The 27,360-nt window shown below is 34.0% G+C and overlaps 2 protein-coding genes across 2 annotated transcripts; both read left to right on the forward strand.

Annotated features, from left to right (window-relative positions):
• The first annotated feature begins 1,990 nt into the window (after positions 1-1,990).
• On the forward strand, positions 1,991-6,968 carry LOC127091220 (ubiquitin receptor RAD23c). The gene is made up of 12 exons (XM_051029787.1): positions 1,991-2,334; positions 3,277-3,438; positions 4,711-4,764; positions 4,897-4,976; positions 5,091-5,192; positions 5,327-5,504; positions 5,661-5,819; positions 5,891-5,959; positions 6,059-6,106; positions 6,184-6,293; positions 6,430-6,508; positions 6,720-6,968. Exons 1-12 carry the CDS (start codon positions 2,269-2,271, stop codon positions 6,837-6,839), a joined length of 1,227 nt encoding a protein of 408 aa, XP_050885744.1. The 5' UTR covers positions 1,991-2,268; the 3' UTR covers positions 6,840-6,968.
• A 6,754-nt stretch (positions 6,969-13,722) lies between these two features.
• Positions 13,723-16,042, forward strand: LOC127091221 (ACD11 homolog protein). The gene is made up of 4 exons (XM_051029788.1): positions 13,723-14,164; positions 14,922-15,094; positions 15,218-15,363; positions 15,688-16,042. Exons 1-4 carry the CDS (start codon positions 13,934-13,936, stop codon positions 15,792-15,794), a joined length of 657 nt encoding a protein of 218 aa, XP_050885745.1. The 5' UTR covers positions 13,723-13,933; the 3' UTR covers positions 15,795-16,042.
• Positions 16,043-27,360: the final 11,318 nt, after the last annotated feature.

A 27,360-nucleotide genomic window follows, 5' to 3' on the forward strand; every position in this document is an offset into this window, starting at 1 on the left:
ATTGGCTACAAAGCCTAGTGCAACTCCCTTCGATTACTCCTTAAAACTACATGACAGTGACTCACCCCCCTATGAAGATGAAACAACCTATAGAAGACTTGTTGGCCAACTGTTATATTTGACTACAACCAGGCCTGATATTGCTTTCATTGTTCAGCAACTTAGTCAATTTATATCTAAGCCATTACAAGTTTATCACTCTGCAACAATTAGAGTGCTCAAATACCTCAAAAGTGCTCCTGCTAAGGGATTGTTTTATTCTTCCTCCTCCACACTCAAACTTTCTGGTTTTGCAGACTCGGATTGGGCAAGTTGCCCTGCTACTCGCAGATTAGTGACTGGTTACTGTGTCTTTCTTGGCACATCTCTGCTGTCCTGGAAATCCAAAAAGCAGTCCACAATATCCAGGTCTAGTTCAGAAGCGGAATATAGAGCTTTGGCTAGCTTAACTTGTGAACTACAATGGTTACAGTATTTGTTTAAGGATCTTCACATTCCTCTTAATCAACCTAGCTCAGTCTACTGTGATAACAAAAGTGCAATCTATCTTGCTCACAACCCCATTTTTCATGAGAGGACAAAACATATTCAAATTGACTGTCATGTCATTCGTGAAAAAGTACAAACTGGCCTTATTCACCTCCTGCCAGTTCCTTCTGTTGCACAATTGGCAGATGTACTTACCAAGCCATTGCCTGCTTCCTCCTTCAATTCATTGATTTCCAAGCTTGGTCTATTAGACATTCATAGTCCAGCTTGTGTGTGTGTGTGGGGGGGGGGGGGGGGGGGGGGCTATTACATGATGAAAATAGTGATGTAAATAATAACTCTATTTAATCTTAGCTAATCATAGTTGTAACTGAATTAGTCTTGGCTAAGTTCGGAGCTAAGTTAGGAGTTAGTTGGTTCCCTAGTTTACTATATATATTAATTACACTTGTATATTGTAATTAGGTTTTTATAATGAATATACTTTCTTTAATGAATTTCTCTCCTTTGATATTCCAAAGTTAACATGAACATAAATTTCTCAATCTAGATGTTAATTTATACATTATGTTTACTTGAATTGATCAATTTGAATGTATAAAACACATCAATTTAATCTACCGGTTACATGACTAAAACTTAAAATATATTATGATTGAAAACTAAAATTACTTTTAAAATAAGACATACATTCAAAATAATTAAAATAAATCAAAATTTAAAATATATTAATCAAGATAACTATAAAATATAGTTGAAACTTAGGTGAACCCCTCTAGAATTGTTCATACATATATCATTTTCTTTCGATTAGTTCTGATAAGATCCACAGACATTTTAACCTGACAATACTAATACAGAAAAAAAATAATATGAACATAGAAGTGAAAGGAAGTGGATACTCACATGTGGCTTATAACTTCACGACTTGCGAATGTTTATTGATCACAAATGTTCTCAATGAAAACTCCAGAATTCAAGATTTAAGTTAATATATTGTCATCGATGAGAAATCAAACCAATTTAACCTAAAAGTTAGTTCGATTGATATTTCAATAAAATCTAATGTTATCAAAGAGAATTCCAACCCGCCATTGCCAAATTGTTAGTTTGACAAAGATTTCAATAGAATATAATTTAATCAGAGAGAATTCGGCCTTATACCTAAAAGGTAGTTCGATAGATATTTTAATCAAAGAGAATTTTAATCCGCCATAGCCAAATATAATGTCATAGAAGAGAATTTTAATCCGCCATAGCCAAATTGTTATCTCGACAGAGATTTCAAAAGAATATAATGTTATCGCAGAGAATCCAACTCCACAGTAACAAAAAAAACTGACCTGTAACATCATTAGATCATAATGTAATCGGAGAGAATCCAAACCCAAATTAAAACACCTTTGACACAAAATCTAGCCAACTCTCCACTTTCAACATTCAAAACTAACCCCATCTCTCATCCTTACATGTTAGGCCCACTTCCCAAATAAACCATCTAGATCAACACAAAAAAATCAAAAGAAAACATCCAAGCCGCGCGTTAATCCAATCCCATAATTAACTCGTGAAGTTCACAACTCAACTACTGCCAACATAAACAAGCATATTTTGGGTATATCTTATTTAAAATCATAGAGAGAAAAGAGAGATTTTAGGGTCACTCTCGTTTTCTTTCCTTCATCCGTCGTCGTTTCGGTCTCCGAATCCCTACCGCGCCGTCGCGAATTTCGAAGCTCTTCGTTGCGGCGATCGAAGATTTTTGTAGCTGTAACCAAGATGAAGGTTTTTGTGAAGACTCTTAAAGGAACTCACTTCGAAATCGAAGTGACGCCACAAGACACGGTTTTCCCTAAACTCCTTCTTTCGACGCAATTTTCTTTCGTTGTGAATTTCCGTTTTTCTTTTCGTTTCGTGAATTGTGTTTTGTTATTTGAATTGTGTGGTTCTTCCGATGCGCGAGATCACTGAATTTGATTGTTAATTAGGGTTTAGTGTTTTGTCTGTTTGGTTAATTACTGACTTTTGTTATCGATTTGAATTTATTTTATACTTGGAACTTGAAATTCAGCTTTTATAAGTGATGATTTGGATGTGTTATATAGAATATGTTGTGGAATTAATGATGCATCACTGATTTCTGACTTTGTGGGAAATTTGTTGTTAGGTTTGGGATTATTGGTAAGTGATTTTGAATAAGTTCCACATTGACTGTTTAAGTTATTACTGTACTTTATAGGAATATCAAACTTTATTATGCTATAAGCAAAATCTCTGCATAAGTACTAGGTCTAACTGATGTGCTATTAAGGTGAATGGGATGTCGTGGGTTCGAACCTGCGCCCCTTAGTATGATATCCCTGACAGCTACCGACTGAGCTGGCTTAACGGAAAACTTATGTGCTATTCTATCCATGAGAATTTCAATAACTGAGCACATATGCTAATACTACTAATTAATACCCACATCCCTGTCATTATTAATTAATGGACTGTCAACAGTGACACTGTGCTCTCACACCTTTGGGGCTGTGTTTTTTTCTGTCTCTTCCAAGGTTGCATTTGTCTGTTAATAGCTGAATTTTTGTAAATACTTTAGCCCACTCAAATGTGGAATTATACACTGCAAACTGTAAGTGTTTGATCTGTTAGTTATGTGGGTTTTGCGAATATCTTTCTACCGTGATGTGTATATTCTGAATCACAATATTTTTTTTGCTATATTATAATCACAATTGATTTTTTGCTATATTAGTTGTACTAATTAATTGTGAATATTCTCTTCAGATTTCTGAAGTGAAGAAAAATATAGAAACTGTTCAGGGTGTAGATGTCTATCCTGCTGCACAGCAAATGCTTATTCATCAAGGGAAAGTTTTGAAGGATGACACCACCTTGGAGGAAAATAAAGTAGCTGAAAATAGTTTTCTTGTAATTATGCTTTCAAAGGTAAACCTTTCATTTATCACTTTTTCGTGTTGGAAAACTGCATTGATTTTGCTTACTAAAACTTCCATTATTTTGTTGCAAACATGCTTTTTGAACTTTAAGAGCTTCTTCTGCTGCACAATTTTTATCATGTTGTGTTTTGGTTGGTTGGTGTGGAATTTCATTTGCCAATTGAAATACTAGAATTTGGAGTGGTTAAGATCTATCATAAATTGCAGTTTCCCAGAGTCACCAATCCTGGTTGATAGTGGCTCTATCCTGGGAGAGCGGATCGACCGCTATGAAATCGCAGATCGTCGGGTGTTTTTCTATCCGGGCTGCTTTTTGAGCAATCACGGGTCACAAAGCGGCTTCCTGGCCCAACCTCCTTTTTTTTTTTTGCGAAATCCCCAAAATATCATTAAATTTTTGTTCATTTGCCCTAAATTTCATTTCCGCTTTCACATTCTCGACTCTGTTCTTCTTCCCCTCTCTCGCGTTCGCCTCTGTACTTCTTCTCCTCTCATGCGTTTGATTCCATTTGAAGGGCAAGCCATTGCCGCCGTCTTCGTACCTTTCTTCTTCCTCTATTCTTCTGTTCTTCTTTTCTTCTTCTTCCTCTATTCTTCTTTTCTTCTTCATCCTTTATAAAATATCTAAATCTTTTACCGAGATCAATATATTCCTCTGTTTTATTGTCAGTTTCAGCATCTGTTTCTTTAAATTAATGCAAGGCTGCTTTGTTTGAAGAAGAAGAAGAATAGTTTGAATTTTAATTCTTAATATAATAGTACTCTAAGATTGAATTTTGAGATGTGTGACGCTTTGAATAAATTCAAGACTTGTTGATGTTGAATTAAGAATTTTTTACTAAGCCTTCTGTTTTGATAGTTTGATTTATGAATCTTTTATGGGTATTGTTGTATTATCGAGTTATTTGTTTGATTTATTTTTATAGTTATTATTTATTTAATTTTTTAAAAACTAATGAAATAGCGGTTATCCCGCTATCTGCTATTCCATTTTTGTGGTCGGCCACTCCGGTCCGCTATCTGGGATTGATAACTCTGGTTTCCCCCATGACCTATGGGTCTGTGGTTTTCTCTATGTAGACATGATTGGATGATGAGATCCCGTTGTGCATAGTTAGAATTCATCCAGCGTAATATAACTTTAAGTCGATTATGTTGCAACCTAAATCAATGAGAAATCATTATTACCTTTTCGATATCAATACTTATTATATTCATTTATTCAGTACTAAACTAGAAATATGTTCTTAAAATGTGGCAGAATAAGACTAAATCTGGTGAAGGGTCTACTGCTTCAAATGCTCCTCCAGCAAAGGTGAGTTAAGTTTGCTGTGTTATGAATATTCTTCATGTTATCATCTTTTTTATTATTATACTTTCTGGGTTATTGTAAGAAGGATAATCCAGCAACTGAAAATAGTATCTAACAATTATCTATTCACTGCAGGCCCCACAAACGAGTTCTGCTCCTACTTCAACCCCCACAGTGTCTGTATCACCTCAAGCTCCCGCTGCTGTTGCCACACAGTGAGTGGCTTGTTTTACATGACGTTTTCTTGAGTTGTTTAGATAACTTTTGTTTCAACTATCTATACATATTGTATTTTATTTAAACTCTGAAGCTTCATTTCAACATGACAGACCTGCATCTGTTGCTGCACCTTCTCCAGCTCCAGCTCCAGCTCCTACTCCTGCTCCCACTCTTGCTCCCACTCCTGCTCCTATATCTTCAGCAACTGCTACGTAAGTATTCTCTTTACTTCAATGTTTGGAATTTGGTCTTTATTGTTCCTGTAATGTATATTGAAAGTGGAAATTCTACAATTATCTTGATTCTTCCATTAAACTCTGTTGCTTAAAAAATTGTTTTCAAGCAGGGAAGGTTCTGATGTTTATGGGCAGGCGGCATCCAATCTGGTTGCTGGTAGCAACTTGGAGGAAACAGTTCAGCAAATCCTAGATATGGGTGGAGGAAGCTGGGATAGGGATACTGTTATTCGTGCTCTTCGAGCCGCCTTCAACAACCCTGAGAGAGCTGTTGAATATTTGTATTCTGTAAGTAGATTTTTGATGTTGAGTGTCTTAATATTAGTATTTTGCTATATATTTCAGTTACCAGTCTAGGATTCCTGTTATTTCTTGATGATACTTACATATTTTGCAAAGGTTGTTTAGTCTTGTATTATATTAAAAATATAATTCATAATTTAGGGTATCCCTGAACAAGCTGAAGCTCCAGCAGTATCCCAAGTGCCTGCAATTGCGCAGCCTGCGAGTCCTGCAGCTGCAGCTGCAGCTCCACAAGCAGCACAGCCTGCTCCTGTTACATCTAGTGGACCTAATGCTAATCCTCTAGACCTCTTTCCCCAGGTAACACTTGCTGTTTTTTAAACTAAAAAATGAATTTTCTTTAGGGTGGTATACTTAACTCTATGTTACAGGGCCTCCCAAATATTGGTGCTGGTGCTGCCGGTGCCGGCTCTCTGGATTTTCTACGCAACAGTCAGCAAGTATTATTTTTCTCCCTCTGTGTTGGCATTTGCTCTGAATTTATTATTTTATAGGTATGTTCTAAATAGATTAATCATGTTTTTTCATTTTCATTTCAGTTCCAAGCTCTGCGAGCTATGGTGCAGGCAAACCCACAAATATTGCAGGTTTTCTTCTTCACCTTAGTAGCATATTATATCCTATATTCTCTTGTGAATTCCCCTGATTCTTGTTATTGCTGCAGCCCATGCTACAAGAACTTGGCAAACAAAATCCTCATCTTATGAGATTGATTCGAGATCATCAAGCTGACTTTCTTCGCCTGATTAACGAACCCATGGAAGGTGGCGAAGGGTGAGATTTATCTACTAATGGTCTTTGCAAATTCATTTTCGATGGTTTCTGTAGATAGGAGTGGGTGATCTTATTATCCTTTTTACATGTCAATATATGTCCGTTGGCTTACTTTTTGGCTTTCGATATGCTTTAGGAACCTTTTGGGACAAATGGCTGGTGGCATGCCACAAGCAGTAACAGTCACACCCGAGGAGCGCCAAGCTATTGAACGGGTAAGTTTGGCTTCTTCACTATAGATGTCATTTTCCTGTCAAAACCTATAAGGCTATAAGACAAAGAAACAGTATAAACTACGGACATAAATCTATTGTATTTTCTTGACTGTTCCCTTACACATGTTGACCAAGTTTGTCAAGATTAATGGTATTTGTACAATTAGCATTACACATTTCTGCAAATGGTGATATTTCTTATCTGTTGCAGCTTGAAGCAATGGGTTTCGACCGTGCTATAGTATTGGAGGTGTACTTCGCCTGTAACAAAAATGAAGAATTGGCGGCCAACTACCTTTTAGACCACATGCATGAGTTTGACGAACAATGATCTCCTTTCCAATAATTTCCAAATTATTTTTCGTTATCTTTTCTCTCGAGGGACCTTTTTAAAATTTTTATACTTGGTGTTTAATGAGGTATTGCTTTATAAAGACAATTTCAAGTTGACTTTGGACAAGGGATGTTTTTACCTTCTCATTGCCGCCCTTATTTTTATCATTTTCGCCCCATCGAGGGATCCTTCTCAGTAGTCATATACATAGTCGTTTGCTTAGCTTCTCTATTATTGGTTTTGTGCATCTTTTTAACAAGTGTAACTGTGCATCTTTTTTTTTATTCCAAAGTCTTGAGTGCCCTGTATGGATAAATTGTTTATTTTCATAAGGTATTTTAGAGAACTTTTAACGTTTGGTTAAAAATAAAATAAAATTTCATTTCATTTTTGGAAATCATTTAATGTGTTGTATTTGAATTCATTAATATTTGACAGTCTGAATTCGTTAGTTTTGAAATTCATTATAATTAAGTTAGTATAATTTGGATATATTGTTCTACATGCTTACCAAAATAATGACGTGGCTCATTTTGAAGTTTGGTTAAGTATGAAAAGACGAGTGAGAGTCGGTTCAGTTAAACTATTCTTCAGGTTTCCATGGTGTTGAACTTTTAATTGTTTCAGCTTTAATTGTTTAAAAAATCTATGTAATTTGTGTAGATTGTTTTTGTTAGATAAATTACATATTGTGATAATTTGTGTTTCCATGTTTTGTAATCTACCTTTTAAAATTCCTAATTAGTTTTAGCATGTTATTGAGTGCACTTTATCAAAAAAACATTATCTTTTTCTTTTTTATTGACCATAGTCTCGACTAATTTTAAGGGGGCTACTTTGTATGCCCCATGTGGTGTTAGTTCACTAGGGTGAATAGTAACAAATGTTGATAGATTTTGGAGAAACATCTTTATCTTTAGATGTATTTTTTATGTATCTTTGAATTAGATTTTGGTATAAATGGGTTGTGTAACATTTGCAACACTATTTTGAATGTAATAAGTGTGTTGGGAGATGCATTTTAAAAATATGAAAATAGCAAAATTGAATTTTTTATGTGTTTATTTTCATTCTATAGAGTGGAAAAAGTAATCTCCAATTTTAAGGTTATGCCAACATGGGTGGTGTGATATTAAGGAGTAATTAATGTATTATCATTTTTAATCATAGGGTCCGGTAACATGTGTGGTGTGATATTAAGGAGTAAGACAACACATTAATGAATTAATAATCAAATTTTGATTTAAGAAAATCATTTCGAGTTTAGTCTTGTTAGTAAGCGTCTTAAGATAATAAGTTAAAGAATTAAAGGTTAAATTTGATGTCTAATCGATTAGATCTTTCTTCTAATTGATTAAGGAGCGAGTTTGTCTCCTAATCTATTAGGAAGTCATTTAATCATTTATGGAGTGAATTTGTTCAGGGTTTCTTTCTCTTAGTTCAATTGGTTAAACCGTCGTTTATAATTAATTGGAGAGTGGTCATGCCTATAGATCGTTGTCTTTTTGAGTTAATTTTTAAAAATATAAATGAGTGTTTTTCTCACTTTTAAAGTATAAATTTTATGAACTATTTACTTTTGTATGTCACTCACTCTTTTTTTGAATTTGTTTATTCAATAGCTTAATTCTCTTGTGCATTTGTAAATGATTTGAAAGTTATTAAGTTAGAATTGTAAACAATTTAGTGTAAAGGAGGTTGTTGGGTGAACCTAATAGCTCAAGTGTTGATACTGAAAATCTCAAGAGAAAACTCTTAGGGATTGGAGTAGGTTGCACGATTTAAAGTCGAATTAGGATAATTTCTAGTGTGATCTCTTTAAACTCTATCTCTGTATATTCTATCTTTTATTTTTAGCTGTTTAATCTATACTTGTACCCTCTTAAAACTAATCAATTTAAAATTAAACTTTTTTTTTATAAAAGATTTTAAAAAATAAATATCACAATTCACCCCCTCTCGTGTTTACAGTCGATTGTTTAAGAATGATTTGATATCTAATTATGACAATTCATAAGTACCCACCAAAGAGATTATTTTTTGTTTATCGACTGCTTTTTACTCGTAATTTCCCTTTAAGGAGAAAGTTATTGACAATAATTCTTGCAGAAAATCTTGGATGCAATCGTCATTCAATAAAGGGAAAAGGTAAAAGAGGTTAGTTCTTCTGGACATCGCCCATTTGACGTCAACATCGTAGACTTTGATACACGTCTAAAGGAGACACGTCTGTGGATAAACACGACTCAGAGAAACCTCTCCCCGTCAAAGCTGGAATAAAAATTACGAGGCTGGTCCATGATATAAATTTCATATCCATCCAACTCAACAAAAACCTGACATGAACAATAAAGATTTGAGCTAATCTCCCCATTCCATTGAGGCGAAACTCACAAAATGTCTCAAAGCTAATTATTATCTAATCGTTGTTCCCCCCTAAAGAGATGGCAACCATCGATCTCAGTATTTCTTATGACTATGTGAATATTGACCATTTTGTTAGATATGTCACCCAGAGAAGACGACACCAGTCATCGAAGAAGGCTAAAGCTCTCAGGAATACCATCTGCGAACTCCTCAAAGGAAACTTCATCTCAACCTAGAAGTATAATGAATGACTTTCTAGCATAGTGCTTGTGAAGAAAGAATCTGGAAAATGGCTCATGTACTTCAATTACACTGACCTCAACATATCATGATCCATAGATTCATACCATATATCCATCATTGACAAATTGGTGGACAACTCTGCAGGGTACAATTGGATACAATTAGATTCTCATGCATGAGCAAGACAAAGACAAGACCACCTTCATGACATAACAAACTAATTAAAGGTAATGTGATGCCCTTTTGTTTGAAAAATACAGGTTCAACATATCAGAGGACGATTAATAAAATATTCGAGGAAGAAGTTATAGATATGCTAGAAGTGTACATGGATGACATGATAGTCAAATTCAATGAAGCAGAGGATAATGAAACTAAATGGGATGTTTACTACCATAAAAAGTTCATTTCAAGATTTTCTAGCACGCATTTTCGTTCTACATGTTCACGAGGAAGGAGGTACAATTTGATTGAACACCAAAATGTGAAGCTTGCCTTCTCCAAACCCCAAATACTATCATGGCCCATGATCGGGAAAACTTTATTCATATATTAAAAGATCTCAGCAGAAGAAGTGAGTGTCGTCCTTGTCAAGGAGGTAGACACTAATCAAAATCCATTTTGCTTTATTTTCAAGGCGCTAGTGAGTTCTAAATCATGTTACTAGAAGATTGAAAATATTAATCTAACACTGATGGCTACTTCAATAGAGTTATGATGTTATTTCTAGGCATCTTCGAAGCAAGTTCGTTTTAGACCACATTAGGAAGGGCAAATAACTAAGTGGTTCATTGAGATTTTAGAGTTCAATATCTCTTTTGAGCTAAGGACATCATTAGGGATGTCAATTTGCATCTGTTAATAGGGATCCCTGTGGAGATTATTTTTATGAGGAGCTCTGAAGTCAAGATTTTCTTTTTCCCGTGGGGATGTGGATGGAGGGAAAAGTTCCTCTGATGACATTTTGGGGTGGGGATCAGGAAAGTACCCTTCGTCCCGTGGATTCCCTGACCCCGACCATATTATTTAATTTTTATATATAAAATATAATCATATAATTTTGCATGTTTTTTTCTTTCATAAAAATAATAATTAATATATTAGAAAATGAAGAGTTATTAGTGAATCTTTTTTTTGTTTCATTGTATAATATATTTTTCACTACCTAAATACCCAATCCTAAAAAAGTGCATCCCGACAGTTGGAAGTTCATGAGAAGAATTATCCTACACATGACTTAGAATTGGCGGCAGTGGCTTTTGTATTGAATATTTAGAGACATTGCTTGTATGGTTCTAGGTTCGAAGTATCCAGTGATCATAAAAGCCTAAAATATCTTGTTGATCAGAATAAGCTTACTATGAGGTAAAGGAGATGGTTAGAGTTCTTGAAGGACTACGACTTTGGTCTGAATTTCCACCCTGGTAAAGTCAATGTTATAGTCGATGCTTTGAGTCAAAAATCGTTTCACATGTCAGCTATGATGGTGAGATATCTGGACTTTATCGAATAATTCAGAGATATGAGCTTAGTATGCAAGGTGACTCCTAGTAGTGTGAGATTGGGCATGTCGAAGCTTACCAATGGTTTCCTCGATGATATCAGAAAAGGCATAAGCTAGACACAAACTTGGTGGATCGACTATCTTCCATTGGTCAGGATGGAGATGAGGATTTTAGTGTTGACGAGAATGGTGCTTACAAGAACCTCAGGGTACTAGATTGAGGTTGAGTTCTTCCTATCACCCTCAGACAGATGGTCAGACTGAGAGAACTATCTAGTCTTTGGAGGAATTGTTGAGGACTTGTGTCTTAGAGCATAGAGATGCTTGGGACAACTATCTGCCACTGATTGAGTTCATATATAACAATAACCACCATTCTAGTATCGGTATGGAACCTTTTAAGGATCTACATGATAGGAGATGTAGAACCCCTTATGTTGGTATGATTATGGAGAGGGTGTTGCACTTAGACCTGAGATTATGTAGTAGACGACTGAGAAAGTCAAAATGATCTAAGAAAAGATGAAGGCATCTTAGAGTAGGAAAAAGAGTTATCACGACAAGTGGAGAAAGGATCTTGAGTTTCAAGATGGTGATCATATTTTTCTGAGAGTCACTCATGTGATCGGTGTTGGTCGTGCTCTGAAGTCTAAGAAGCTTACTCATCGCTTCATTAGATCATATCAGATTACTCAAAGGGTTGGAGTTGTTGCATACCGTGTGACTTTATCCCTATCTCTTTCGAACTTTCATGATTTTTTCCATGTGTCACAACTCTAATAGTTTATTCATGATCTGTCTCATGTAATTCAAATGGACGATGTGCAAGTTCGGGATAATCTGACTATTGAGGCATCACCTATTCGAATTGAGGATAGAGAAGTGAAACAACTATGTGGCAAAGAGATTGTTCTTGTGAAGGTATTTGGGGAGGACCAGCTGAAGGTAGTGTGACTTGGGAGCTGGAGAGCCGGATGAACGAATCATATTTGGAGTTATTTTTGCCAGGTAATTTTTTAGGGCGAAAATCTTTTTAAGTGGACGAGAGTTGTAACACCCCTAATTTATTTTAATATTTTAATAAAATATTAGGATATTTAATTTTGCGTGTCGTATGATTTATTTTGATTAGTAATTTTATTTTTGGTGATTTGAATGTTATAAGAGTATTTTGGTAATTTAATAATTACTAAAATAATTGAGTTGAGAGTATGAGATTTAAAAATTAGAATTATTTAAATTATTGGTGATAATTAATTAATTTTAAGATATTTATTAATAAAGGAATAATTAGAGTTTTAATAATTAATTATAATGTTTTAATTAAATATTTATTTAATAAAAATATTTATTTAATTAAACTATTTTAAAATAATTATTTAGAAATAACACGTAGGATAACATTTTATTTAATTTAAAATAATTATTTAATTGAGATTATTTTATTAATAATAAAAAGAAAACATATATTAACGTTAGAAGTTTTAACGTTAACATTTGAGGGTGTGGGAGTAAGTTTGGGATTTAGGGTGTTATATCTACCGTGAATTTAATCTAACTTCTCACATTTTTTGTGATGTACCTACAAAGTAATGCGTAAGAAGTAGAAAAGACTTTTGCATCGAATTCATCAAAGTGGTATCGCGGTCGGTGACAATTACTTTCGACGTCTCTTCTTTGCCCTTCAACATTGCCCGACACACTTCTAAAGCCCAAGTAACATTTTCTTCTTTTTTACTCTCCAGAAATACAACTCTGATAGATAATTCTTCTAAGTAGAGGTAACACTAACAATTTCCAATAGTGGAAGTCTGTGCTTGTTGGTCATATACGTTGAATCAGTGACGAGCACAATAGGATACATGAGCACTCTTATGGAACCAAGATGAGTCCATTAAAACATATGATCACGAAATTCAAACTCTTATTCATTTGTAAATTGGTTGCCAACATCTACCTCCTTAACATCAACACATTTGACATTCAGAGACACAATAGGTTTGGAAACAACACCGATGTGCACCATATCTAATGCAAACAATAACACAAAATATTCAAAGACATATACACAGACAATTTGAAAATGAAAACCGACAGACTTCAGAAATGCGCTTATGGAGGAATTCATACAGAATCCAGAAATGCATTTTTGGATGCAAGGTAATTTTTTCAACTACAAGACAAGATTAATGTGAGCAATGAGGGATGAAATAAACGATATTTACCTTGAATTCCAGCTTCTTTTACTCCTTTTGATGCGATGAAACACAATGTTGAAGTTTTGGAGTGCAAATATCGATTGAGAATGGAAGATTTTTTTGTAAGGTTTTTGAGGAAAAATGGTTATGGAGTTTGATCATGCAAGTTATTATTTTATTAAAAATCACGTTTAATATTTCTGAAAATGCATTTACAGAAACGACTGACATGCAAAGGTGACAAGTTTTCAAATTCCCGCTTCGCAATTCTATAAGTATACTTCCAGAAAAGTCAATGAGTTGTTAATTAGAAATAAATTATTAGGGTGAGTTTGGAAATTTTAAAAATATATATGGAATGAATTTCAGTTAGAGCATGTTTCAGTCTAGAAATGCATTTCCGAAATCCAAAAGACATTTTCGAATTTTTGGAAAGTGTTTTTCAATCTCTTATGTTGGGATTAACAATTCCCAAAAATTGGACATGGATATTAGGCCCAACCCAATAAGAGAAAATGGGCTTTAACGAAAGGATACGAAGGTTGAACCACAAACCCTTTACCGTTTCCAACCTCAAACACACCGTATTCATAGGGAACCTTCCTTTACAAAATCACTCATCAACTTTTCCAGAAACAAAAAAATTCCATTTTATTTCTTCTCCAACACGCTTTCCACAAATTCATCATCATACGACTCTTTCAACCTTTCACACTTTTCCTTTTTTCTTTTAAATAGAAAGAAAATAAAAAATCACGATGTTGCCTTTATCATAAACGATGGTCAGTTGTGAATCCGTTATGGAACATTCGGATTCAGCAATTGCGTCGCCTCTTTCTGCCATAGCCGACGCTTTTGAAGATCTCCTTGAAAAGGTTAAGGATTTCAAGAAGGGTTCATCCGATCACATTCGATTAGATAATTTCTGCGAAATTGCATCTCTTGTTACTGTTCTTTTCCGTTGTCTTGGCCTTGCTTTCAAATTCGCTGAAATGGAATACGTTTCTAAGGTATATATAAAATTAATTTAATGATTGAATGACGTCGATCCCTTATAAATTGATTAATTTTAATCAGAAAATTTGACCTAGAAGTCATGTTCACAAGGAATTGTTTATTATTGTTACTGATTAAAGTATATCAATATTAGCAATGGATAGTTGGTCTGGTGATTGACGATGAATTTAATAGGGAGGATCTCTTTGATCCCCGCAACTGCGATCAGGAGGGGTTGGAACCTCTTGTTGTATGAACCGACCCTCGAACCGGTACAGGACTAGGATACTAATGGTGAAAACAAAAAAATAGATTAATATTTAACCACTATAATAATAATCAAGGTTTTGAATTTAGTAAAGTTGTGATCCTAATATTGTGGAAATAATCTTCAAATACATGTTTAAAATGTGTGTAGGTGTCCGTGTCTGGAAACATGTGTTAAAATTTGTGTCGGTGTCGGTGTATGGATTTATGTGTTAAAATGTGTGTCGGTGTCGGACACGTCTGATTATTTTTAATTTATTCATGTTTTAAATTATCACAGATGTCGACGTGTCACTGTCTGGGTCGTGTTTTCGGTGTCGATGTGTCAATTTCATATTTCCAAGTGTCCATGCTTCATAGATAGTTAGGTATTAGGTTAGTATATGTGATGCAACCTAATTACGTTGCGGAGATATCAAAAGCTTAGTAATGAGGGGATTATGATGTTCTTATCATTTTTTTTTCGGGTTCTTGTTCTAATGATCATATGATTGGTATGATCAGCTACATGGACTAGTGGAAGCATCAAAGAAGTATGAGATGCTACAAGATATAATTGACCATGATGTGGCCAATGACACAGTCAAAACATCAGGAAGCTATTCACGTAACCTACGCAGAGTTCGGCAGGGTATTGATCTCGTGAGAGCTATATTTGAACAACTTTTGTCAACCAGGTATGGAATTCTGTTTATACATGTATCTTATCTTTTTTTCTGAATTATCCATGTTTTTGTTTGCTTTTCTGTCGTATATGGCTGCTTTAAGTTTCTGAGATAGTAGTTATTTACCATTTTCAGTGATACTTCTCTGAAAGGAGTGGCTTCAACGGCCTATGGAGAGGTTTGTGCACCGTTTCACTCGTGGACTGTCAGAACGGCTGTGTATGCTGGGATGTATACACTTCCGACGAGAGACCAATTGTTTTTAAAGCTCAATGAAACAGGTAACTTGCATTGTTTTGTTATGTTCGTTCAGTGGATATCAAATTATACATATAGTGTGTTTACATAGAGATTAATTGAAAAACAGATTCCTGGATGGAATATTATGTTAGCCGACGACTTAGTGGGATAAAGTTTGGATGTTGTTGTTGTTTAATTGATTCAATCAGAAAGATAAAATCTACTTCTTTATTTGTGGTGTGAAAAACAAATGAAAACTTTTTTCTGTACAAAAAAGCAAATTTTCACATTAGCATTTAGATATTTTATTGTTTCAGTCCTTCATCTTACATAGACCTAAGCTTTTATCATAAATGTTATTGCAGAGCAAACAGCGGAAAAGAAGATGAGAAGGTACATTAGTGCTACGATTCCGGTTATAGAATACATTGATAAACTATACCTTTCTCGAAATATTGTATTGGATTGGTGAGTTCGTGTAGCAGGCTGTGATGTGCTCCATTGGTATAGCAGTTTAATTAGTCAGTTTCTCTGCTGCTATATGGAGAAAGAGGGAGACACCAGAAAAAAGAGGGAAAAAATTAGGATTTTACTAAAATGGTTAGCAGATTTAATGTTTTGTTTTTGTATATACATAATTTATTTAGAGGACAGAAACAGTGATTTCTAATTCTCTTGAAAGAGAAAATAATGAAATGTGGAAGGTTATTTAGTGCATTATTTATTAGTGAAAATATCCCTTTTGTTGTCTTCAAAGATCACAATTTTTTGTAATTTTCATACATTCAATTTATTTGTATTGTGAGTCAGAAGGCATATAACGGAAGATTTTTTAGATGTCTCTTTTTGATCAATTGATCAATTGACCATGTGTTATTGAGACATTTTGTGAGTAAGTCAACTTTTTTTATAATACTAGTAGCATTTAGACGTGTCCCTCTATTCGCTTTTTCTCTAATACTGATATTCATAAAATATAAATGGTATTATATTTTTAATTAATTTTAATTTTATTTTAAATTATTTATAAAATAGTTAATTTTATTTTAAATTATTTATAAAATAGTTAAAGATAATAGTATGAAAAATAACAAACTGTTGTATAACCGTCGAGAAGTTAAGATTTAAAATAAAATTAAAAAATAGTATATTTGAAAGAAAAAAAAATACATCAAATTCATATTTTTCATTTATATATTAGTTATTTATAAAATAGTTAAAGATAATGAAAAAAAATTGAGCAATGTTAGTCTAAATCAAGGCATCTTGTTAATAAATTTTGTTACATTACTAATTGAAACTAGTGTTATAATAAAAATTGAAATACTAATTTAAGTGACGATATTTATAAGGACGAATGGAGATATATGTCAGAGAGTGGTGAGATGATCTATGGGGAGATATGGTGGAAATTGCATTATCGAGTGTAAGAAGACTTTTTGGTTATGATATGTAAAGAGTTGATGCATTTTTCTATCGAGCGTAAGACTTTTTGATTATGATATGTAAAGAGTTGATGCATTTTTCCAACTATTTATTGAGAAGTCAATAGAGAGAGCAACTCTCATGTCTATAAAATCGACTACATGTTTTATAAGTTCTGGTTTATTAAAGAGATGAATGGGGTGCATCATCCTTTTATGCTGGAAGTCAGATCATCCTTTTGTGTTGGAAGTCAGATCAATCTGAAGGATACTTAAGTTATCCATTGTGAGAATATCGTTTAGCTCACATAACATGTGGCATAACACATCTTTTCACTAGATACATCAAGGAAGAAGTGGGTAGGACTCGATCACATGCTCGCCATGTGACCTCATGCTCTCCATGTGACCTCGTCGCTTACTATCTGGGTATTCCTAATGATATTTAAGAGTCAGAGAGTTGGTGGGTCATACCCTTTTGACTTTAACTAAATATATTCAAGTCTACAATCTCTAAAACACATGAGTTTTGTAAGGGCAAAATGATTACATAAGAATATCTCAGTTCACAATCCCAAGCACGAGGCTTGTAAGAGCGTAATGATAAAGCAAAAATATTCCGATTGATACTCCCTTAAGCATGAGGCTTGTAAAAGAGAAGTGGTTAAGGCGTTTTCCAAGGCGACATCGAATGACCTGCTTGCTTGACACACTTATTTAAGTTTGATTTTTTGTCGTGATATGTAACATGGAATTGGTGGCGACTTGTTTAGGACTAACGATTGAACTTTGGGTAATATGACAAACTTTGGAGTTAATTGTGCATTTAACTATGTTGAAATGATTGAAAACATATTAGAATAACTAAACGATCCTAGTCGTTTGTCTATTTGCATTGTGATTAAGGCCCTTGATGCTATGTCATAGTAATGATGGCTAAGACCATATGGATGCCTACTCGGTCTAGATAGTCATTCTTCGTATATAGACGTATGACCCTCGATCTTTCCATTTTCATTATTTCTTCAACACTCTTCTTTATATTTGGAATCACATTTTCCATCATTTCGTTCATCCATCACTCCCTCAAGATAATCTTTAATGCAATATCAAGTTCTTCTTCTCTTTATATATTATTAATTTTAGAGAGTTAAATGATGGTGTTTATTAGATAATGCGAAGAAAACAATTATTTAATAGAGCCCGAGACATGTGAAGATAGATGTAGGGTGTGCGATTACTATTAGAAAATTTTAGGTGACATAATGGGAATGTTGATTGGAAACTGTTGAACTCAAAATGCTTGGGAGTTATGATATTACTCTAAATGCATCGAGAGACATTGAGTATATATCTTCTACATTCCTAAAAGGAGTCGGTCCATGTAAAGTTCCCGGACCAATTATGTATCGTCTACACGTGAGACTTTGAAAAAAGGTTTGTTCACATAAAACTTACTCACCAAAAAATTTAATATGATGAAACTCTATCAAAGAGGGATTAAGTACCGACTACCTAGACGTCCGATATTTTTTAAAGAGCCAGTCCACATAAAACTTGTCCACAAAGGGATTGAGTATGATGAATTCACCCCAAAAGGTATCAATTACACATTCTCTATAAGTTGAACTCTCCTTAAAAGAAGTTGGTCCACATAAAACTCACCCACCATGGTATTGAGTATGATGAAATTCTCCATAAAAGGAATTGAGCATATATCGTCCAAACCTAAATATAATGCAGAGTCATATATAAAACACTCATCTTAAAAATAACACTAAAAGGTGTAATAAAACAAAGATGGATAATAAAAGGAGGAAGTTTGATTTGATAAATGTGAATGAATCATTGATTCATTGCATTTTAGTATGACTCTAGAGAAAAATCACTACAAGGCAACATTATCATAATATATGCTTTATACTTAAAAAATGAAATTACACAAACAAACAAAAATCTATTTGAATGAGTCTCCTTCAGCAAAATTAAATTAAACAAGTTTTTCATAAATAATGGACTTAAGATAAAATATTTAGGGAAGGTATACATTTGGAAACATAAGGGACACTCAATATCAAAGTTAAAACTGTTTTGAAATTTCACGACTTCATATAGTTTTAGGCCATCAATTTCAGCCAAGCTTTATTTTAGAGTATGAACCTCTATGACTTATCTCCTTCAAGGGCGCAAATTATTTTCCAATGCCTTCACTTTCCTGCTCATATTTTCTAGTTTAGCACGAGTGATAAGTTCCACCTTCAAGTTGTTCATGATTTTCTATGCCTTTTCCTACCTATCATTAAGGGTTTTGGAGACCAACTTTAGTTTTTAGCGATCACAAGCAACCATCATCACACAAACCTTCTTTAAATCCACTTAAAGTATTTTTGTTGATTTGGAATTCCTTGTGTCGAAGTAGGTTGCTCGACAAAATAAAGAAGTGTTGAATCACCTAGTGTGTTGAATTGTATTAGCGTGTTGAAGTGTCGAAGCATGTTGTTTCACACATGATATCGACTTAAGCCTATTTTTAGTAGTGTTAACTATTTTGGACTTTTATAGTTTTGAGCTTTGTCTTAGGGAGTAAGCTAACCTAAATCTATAAATAGAGGGAGTAACTCTTATTCTTGTATGAAGAGAAGTGGGAACTTAGAACATTGTATTTACAGAATTTTGCAGTTGCAAAGTGAATAAAGAAGTTTTTCACAGGTTGTGGGCAGAGAGAAAACTCTGCAGAAAATATTCTTATTCTCCATCGTTCTTTTTTTTCTTTCTCAATTGTTCTCTTTTTTACATTGTCATTGTGTGAGTGATGACAATCTTGTTCATCAAGATTGATTGAAATTCTCCATAGGTTGTGGTGAATTTCCAACATCTGGTATCAAGAGCTTCGGTTTGAGCGATTCATGGAAAGAAAATCATGATTGCAATGAATCATTCAAATGAGCATTTTCCAACGAATCTCCCGATTCTCAAGAACAATAATTATGAGAATTGGTACAAGCAGATAAAAAGTGTGTTTTTTTATCAAGATCTTTGGGATCTTGTGAAGGAAGGAGTAATAACACTTACAGAAAATGCGACGGATCAAGAAAAGGATGCACATAAAGAATTGAAAAAGAAATATTATAAAGCTGTCTTTATAATCCATCAATGTGTTGTTCAAGATAACTTTGAAAATGTTGGTGATGTAGAGTCAGCGAGAGAAGCATGAGAAATTCTAGAGAAGTCGTTTGGAGGTGGGAAGAAGGTGAAAGAGGTAAGGTTACAAACTCACAAAAGGACGTATGAATTACTTCAGATGGAAGACAATGAAAGCATAACTGATTTCTTCACTAAGGTTACAAAACTGGTGAATCAAATCAAGGTATTTGGAGAAGTGTTGATATCAAGATCTGTTGTTGGAAAGATCTTGAGGTCGTTGGCTCCAAAGTTCAACCACGTGGTAGTAGCCATAGAAGAGTCAAAAGATTTGTCAAAAATGACAAAGGAAGAGCTTTAAGGGACGCTTGAATCTTATGAACAAAGAATGACTGAAAGAGCTGCAGGAAAGTCGAAGAGTGATATGACTTTGCAGGTGCAATCAATAAAAGAAAGGAAAGGTAAAGGAAGCTGGAATGGCAACAAAGGCAGATGAGGCTACAATAATTCGACTGGTAGAAATAAGCAAGAAGGAAACTGGTCGAATCAGAGAAAAACCTGGAACTACGGCAACCAAAGAGGTGGTGTTGCAGGTAGAGGAATATGTGATGGTCAAAAGCTAAACAAAAGTCACTTTCAGTGTTACAATTGTCAGAAGCATGGTCATTATTCTAGTGATTGTCCAGAAAAGCAGAAGAATTAAGAAACTTATGCAAAGCTGGCGAAACATTAATAAGAAGAGATGTTGCTGATGGTTACAATGAGAGATGAAGAGAGATTCAAGGACCTGTGGTACTTGGACTCATGATGCTCATCACACATGTCTGAAAGGAAAGATTAGTTTGTCAACATAAAGCCCTCAATGAAGAACAATAGTGAAATTTGCAAATGATAATACTCTAGCAGCTGAAGGTGTTTATGATGTTCTGATTATGAGGAAAGATGGTAAGAGGTCAGTACTTTCAAATGTGTTGTATACCAGGCATGAAGAGCAATTTGCTCAACATGTGGCAGTTAGTCGAAAAGAACTACAAGGTGTCGATCAAAGATAAGATGATGAAAGTTCTCGACTCAAATGGAAGGTTGGCCTTGAAGGCTCCAATGTCTCAGAATAGAACCTTCAAGATTGAGCTAAATGTGATGGAGCATAAGTGCCTTGCAATAACAGCTAGCAGAGATGAATGAATATGGCATTATAGACTTGACCATCTCAATTTCAAAGACATCAGAGATCTGAAGAGAAGAAATATGGTTTCAGGATTACCAGAAATCGGTATTCTAAATGAAGTGTATGAAGAATGTGCGCAGACAAAACAACATAAGAACAACTTCAGTAAGGATGCAGGAAACATGTCGAAGGCAATTCTTGAAGTCATATACTCTGATGTATGTGGTCCTATCTAGGTGGGTTCGAATGAAGGTAACAAATACTTTGTTACATTCATAGATGATTTCATTCGAAAACTGTGGGCTTACTTGATCAAGAAGAAAGTGAAGTGATCAAGGTATTTATTAAGTTTAAATCTATGTTCGAAAGGAAAAACAGTCGAAAGCTCAAGATTCTGAGGACTGATGGTGGCGGAGAATATGTGTCAAAAGACTTTGATGTATTATGTGTGAAAGAAGGGATTGTGCATGAGGTAGTCCCACCCTACACTCCATAGTAGAATGGAGTCACAGAAAGAAAGAATATAACCATCATGAATATGGTGAGAAGTATGTCGAAAGGCAAGCATCTACCCAAAGAATTATGGGGAGAAGTTGTGTCAACTGCAACATATATCTTGAACAGATGTCCGACGAAGAAGCTAGAAAGAATCGCGCCAAAGAATGTTGGTCTGGTGTCAAGCCTGACTTGAGTCATATGAAAGTGTTTGGATCTATAGCACATAGACATGTGACATATTAGTTGAGAAGAAAACTTGATGACAAGTCGAGTCAGATGATCCTGATATGATATTATTCGACTAGAGGATACAAGTTGTTCGACCCAGTAAACAAGCAAGTGGTGATCAACAGGGACGTGATCATAGATGAGCTTAAGGAATGGGATTGAAATGAGAATGTTAAGAAGGATTCAGTGAGAATCTTATGTGATGAACCAACTAGTGAAGTCGAAAGAGAAGTTAGACAAGAAATCAGAGGTGAAACAGGCCCAAGCAGACCTCAAAGAACAAGACACATGCCTGCAAGGTTGCAAGAATGTGTGATTACATAAGATGATATGGTAAATGAAGAAGGTTAGCTGGTACATTATGCTTTCTACGCAGATGTCAAACCAGTCAATGCAGATGAGGCATTGAAAGATTCGAAGTGGGTGAAAGCAATGAACGAAGAACTGAAGTCAATAACACTTTGTCACTTGTCGAATTGCCCCAAGACAAGAAGGCAATCAATGTGAAGTGGGTATATAAGGTGAAGTTGAATCCCAGATGAGAAGTGACTCGACCTAAGGTGAGACTTGTGGCGAAAGGATTTCTTCAGAAAGAAGGAATCGACTTCAATGAAATTTTTGCACCTGTTGCTAGGATCGAAACAATCAGGTTGGTTGTTGGTCTAGCAAACATGAATAACTGGAAGATGTTTCAGATGGATGTGAAATGTGCATTCCTGAATGGCCCCTTAGAAGAAGAAGTTTATGTTGTACAACCAGTTGGATTTGTGAAACAAAGCGAAGAAAGAAAGGTGTATAGGCTGCATAAAGCCCTGTATGGACTTAAACAAGCTCCAAGAGCATGGAACAAGAAAATAGATGGCTTTCTAAGGGAGAAGGAAATTGTGAAGTGCACAAATGAACATGGAGTATATGTAAAAAGAAGCAAGACTGAATTGCTTATACTATGTCTCTATGTCGATAACTTGTTGATAACAGGTAGCTGCAAGAAGGAGATCGAAGACTTCAAAGGTGATCTCAACAAGGAATTCGAAATGTCAGATTTGCATGACATTTCATATTTACTTGGCATCTAATTATACAAGAGTGGCAGAGGTTTTATGATGCATCAAAGAAGGTATGCAGGCGAAATCCTCGAGAGATTTGAGATAGATTGCAACCCAACTTCGACTCCAGCTGAGTCCATATTACAATTGTCGAAAGATTCAAATGAAGATGATGTCGACCCAACCCAATATAGAAGACTTATTGGGTTACTTAGATACCTTTGTCACACAAGGCCCGACTTAGCATGCAGTGTAGGTATGGTGAGTAGATTCATCCAGAAGCCAAAGATATCACATATACCAGTTGCTTGGAGTTTGAGAAAGGAGCTAGTAGTGGCATTATCATCGTGCGAAGCAGAATATATAGCTGTCTCCCTTTGTGAATTTCAAGCAACGTGGATGGTGAATCTGGTCGAAGAGATAATAACGAAGAGTCATGGAGAAATTACCATGAAGATTGACAACATGTCAGCTCTTAATCTAGCGAAGAATCTGATAGCACATGGTCGAAGCAAGCACATTGAAATGAGGTTACATTATCTTCGAGAGTAGGTAGTAGATGGGAAGATGAATGTGGAACACTGCAAAACTGAGAATCAGATTGCAGACATCATGACGAAGGGAATGCAGGTCGAAGTGTTCAGAAGACTAAGAGCTATGATGAATGTAGATAGCTTAGACACAATGAACTAGGTGGTGTGTTGAATTGTAATTCCTTGTGTTAAAGTAAGTTGCTCGATAAAACAAGGAAGTTCGAATCACCTAGTGTGTTGAGTTGTATTAGTGTGTCACAGTGTCGAAGCATGTTGCTTCACACATGATTTCGACTTAGGTCTATTTTTAGTAGTGTTAACTATTTTGGGCTTTTATAGTTTTGGGATTTGGATTAGGGAGTAAGCTAACTTAAATCTATAAATAGAGGGAGTAACCCTTTTTCTTGTATGAAGAGAAGTGAGAACTCAGAACATTGTATTCACAAAATTTTGCAGTTGCAAAGTGAATAAAGAAGTTTCCCACAGGTTGTGGACAGAGAGAAAACTTTGTAGAAAGTATTCTTCTTCTCCATCGTTCTTTCTTTTCTTTCTCAATTGTTCTCTTATTTTCATTGTCATTGTGTGGATGATAACAATCTTGTTCATCAAGATTGATTGAAATTCTCCATAGATTATGGTGGATTTCCAATAATTTTACCCTTATAAACTTCGTGCTTGAGGAATGTATAAATACATAAAAGTAAAATTATGAACTCAATCATAACCATGTGTAAAACCATATGTCTCGTTCTCCAAAGTATATCTAGGTATCTAGAAACATATATGCTCATCTTAATCAACACATATTCCGAGTCAATTAATTCCTCAACAAATGTTTCTAATATGAGAGGGGAGGCTACTAACTACTATTCGTTTAAGATGGTCTCCCTATAGGCCACGAACGAGATAACAACTTTTGTAAATTATTAACCATTAATAACTTTGAGTGTGTTCTAAAATGATGAGAAAATATATGCAAGTGAAAGTTAATTTTTTAATTTAGAAATAGACAACACTTCATAAGTGTTGTAGTAGGCAATTTGTATTTTGAATTCAGAAATAGACAACTTTTCATGAAGTGTTGCAGAATGCGAAATAGTACAACCTTTAAAAAATGTTGTTGTAGGCGAAACAATGCAACATTTAACAAAAGTGTTGTTGAAAGTGTGTATTTTATCAAATATCGCAATTTTATGAAACAACACAAATTTGACCTATAATGTGTTTTTTCTAAAACCGGAATATTCAATTTATAGGTCAAATTTGTATTTATATCAAGGTCTAAAACCATAATATTCATTTTTATTGAAAAAATTTATATCAAGGTTCATCCTAATAGTATTTATATCAAGGTTCATCCAAATTTATAGGTCAAATAATGTGTTTCTTCTTCACACAAAATTATGAATTTTATGACGATATAATTTTTTAAAAAGATTTATATGTGAATGTTGTATAGTAGACAAGGATTAAATTTTGGTTATATAATAACTATTGTTACTTTGTTATTCTTATTATGCATGTTTGTCTTCAACGGTCATTTTTCTCATTTGGTTTCATTTCATATGGAGGTATATGCATGTATATTGAAAATGTGAGTACTTCTATATTAGTAATCATAATTATGATATGATGTACATTAATAAAAATAATAAAAATTGATCTCTAATAAAAAATACAATTATTTAAAAAAGAAAAACTTTGTATTCGTCAAAAAAAAATGTTAATGCATTCACTTCTTTATGAAATCATTGTATTTTTCATCGTCGACATTAGCTATAACTACTTCCTAAACACTATTAGGATGAACCTTGATATAAATTTTTTCACAAGTAAAAAAATAGTATAAATTTGTAGGATGAACAAATTTTTTCACAAGTAAAAATGGTATAAAAAATGGTATAGGATGATATAAATTTTTTCACAAGTAAAAATGGTATAAAAAAATGGCATTCACTTCTAAATAAATGATATAAACACTATTAGGATGAACCTTGATATAAATTTTTTCACAAGCAAAAATGGTATAAAAAAAATGGCATTCACTTCTAAATAAATGGTATAAACACTGTTAGGATGAACATTGATATAAATTTTTTCACAAGTAAAAATTACCAAATTAAGATTATAAGCTAGATATGATAAAAGTTTTAGACAAGAGAATATCCTTACATAAGCAAGAGTCTTGCAATGACCACATCTAAAAAGGTATAATAAGGAGGTATGAATCCACAACCTTTACCACCATGTTTAAAAATCGATCTCCTACCAATGACAAACCCATATTTATTTTCCATTTTATAATTTATTTAATAAATTATTAAATATATATTTCACTTTTATTAAAACAAAATAAGACCACATAATTTGGAGCCCCTGAGCTAAGGACCCTCTTGTCCTTGCTCAAGGTCGGCCCTGGATGTCGTATATCATAGTTTATCTCAATAACATGTTACGACACTGTACATAATAAGAATTTTGCAATAACTTGTTTGTATATTAAAGCATTTTGCATGAACGACAATGTACTGTAGAGAAAAATAAAATAAAATAAAACTTCATTCTTTGCTATTATTATTTAAATAAATAAATTGTAATTTAGAAATTATTTATCAAAGTAGAATTTATTAATCACTATGTGATCAAATTTATAAAAGTTTATAATTTTAAATTTTAATTTTATTTTGATTATAAACTTCAATCTATTATTTAATTTTGAAGTGAAAATGTATCGTCTAATTTGAAATTATTTGAGTTAGAAATTTGTTAATTACTAAAGTGATTAAATTTATTAAAGTTCATGAATTCAAATTATGCAATTCAATTTTGATTTGGATTCGATGAGAATAACATGTTTGTGTTCAATGGGATTTATTATTATTAAGCATATAAAGATCATCCGAAAATAGATCATGACTTATAAAGACTTATGAATTTAGAGTCTAATGTAACTATTGCATTCCAAGATGTGAAGTTTTGATACTGTCATGATGTTGAGCCAGAGTTTAGCCAGCACAGGTTTAGACTCCCTCCCTGGAAGAACAAAGTTGGTCATAAATGATTCTCTTTGGCTGTGCAGAGATTGATTTTTAAAGCCAATCCCTCTCAGATCTCCAGCTGCATTTCTAATTTGCAAAACTTCATCTAACATATTAGATCCCTTGTTTAGCATTCTTACAGTTTTGTCATGTTGTCAAGCTTGGAAGTCAACAATATCACCTCATTTTGGAGATCATGGTGAATTGAAATATTTCTTTTTCAGCCTGCATTTGAGATATAATTTTCTTCTGTTTTCTCCCAACTGACATACTTCTTCACTTTTGATGCATAGTTCTCTGTAGGATGCAGCCAATTCCTCATAAGATAGTTCTTCATCATATGAATCTTAATCAAATTCATATCTTCTAGTTAGAGCAGTAACATGTTTATCAGCTTCATCCTCAGGTTTACTTTCATAGTTATCCTCATTAGACCAAGAGACAAACAATCCTTTTTTTTTTATTTCTTGAGGTAGTTAGGATATTCATCTCTAATGTGTCCAAATCCTTCACACCCATGACACTGCATTCCTTTACCTTGATTTGATGTCTCTCTCCAGTTCTTGTTCTTTTCTTGAAATCATTAATATTCCTGATGTCATAAGGTATGTTCTTGACATTTGGTCTTGACTTCCTGTCAATTCTCTTTAGAACCTTGTTTAATTGTCTTCCCAGAAGAATTATAGTATTGCTCATTCCTTCATCAGTATCCAAGTCACATTGGTTTTGTTCATCTTCAGTGTTGGATACAAATGTTATGCTCTTGGTTTTCTTTTCAGATCTGTCATTAATAACCAATTCAAAGGTTTGGAGAGATCCAATAAGTTCATCTACTCTCATGGTGTTAATGTCTTGAGCTTCCTCAATAGTTGTGACCTTCATGTCAAATTTTTTAGGTAGAGACCTTAGAATTTTGCTCACAAGTTTTTCTTCTGACATCTTTTCTCCCAAGGCACTAGATG

This window comes from Lathyrus oleraceus, chromosome 6 (assembly GCF_024323335.1).
Source record: "Lathyrus oleraceus cultivar Zhongwan6 chromosome 6, CAAS_Psat_ZW6_1.0, whole genome shotgun sequence".
In the NCBI taxonomy this organism is placed as follows: Eukaryota; Viridiplantae; Streptophyta; class Magnoliopsida; order Fabales; family Fabaceae; genus Lathyrus; species Lathyrus oleraceus.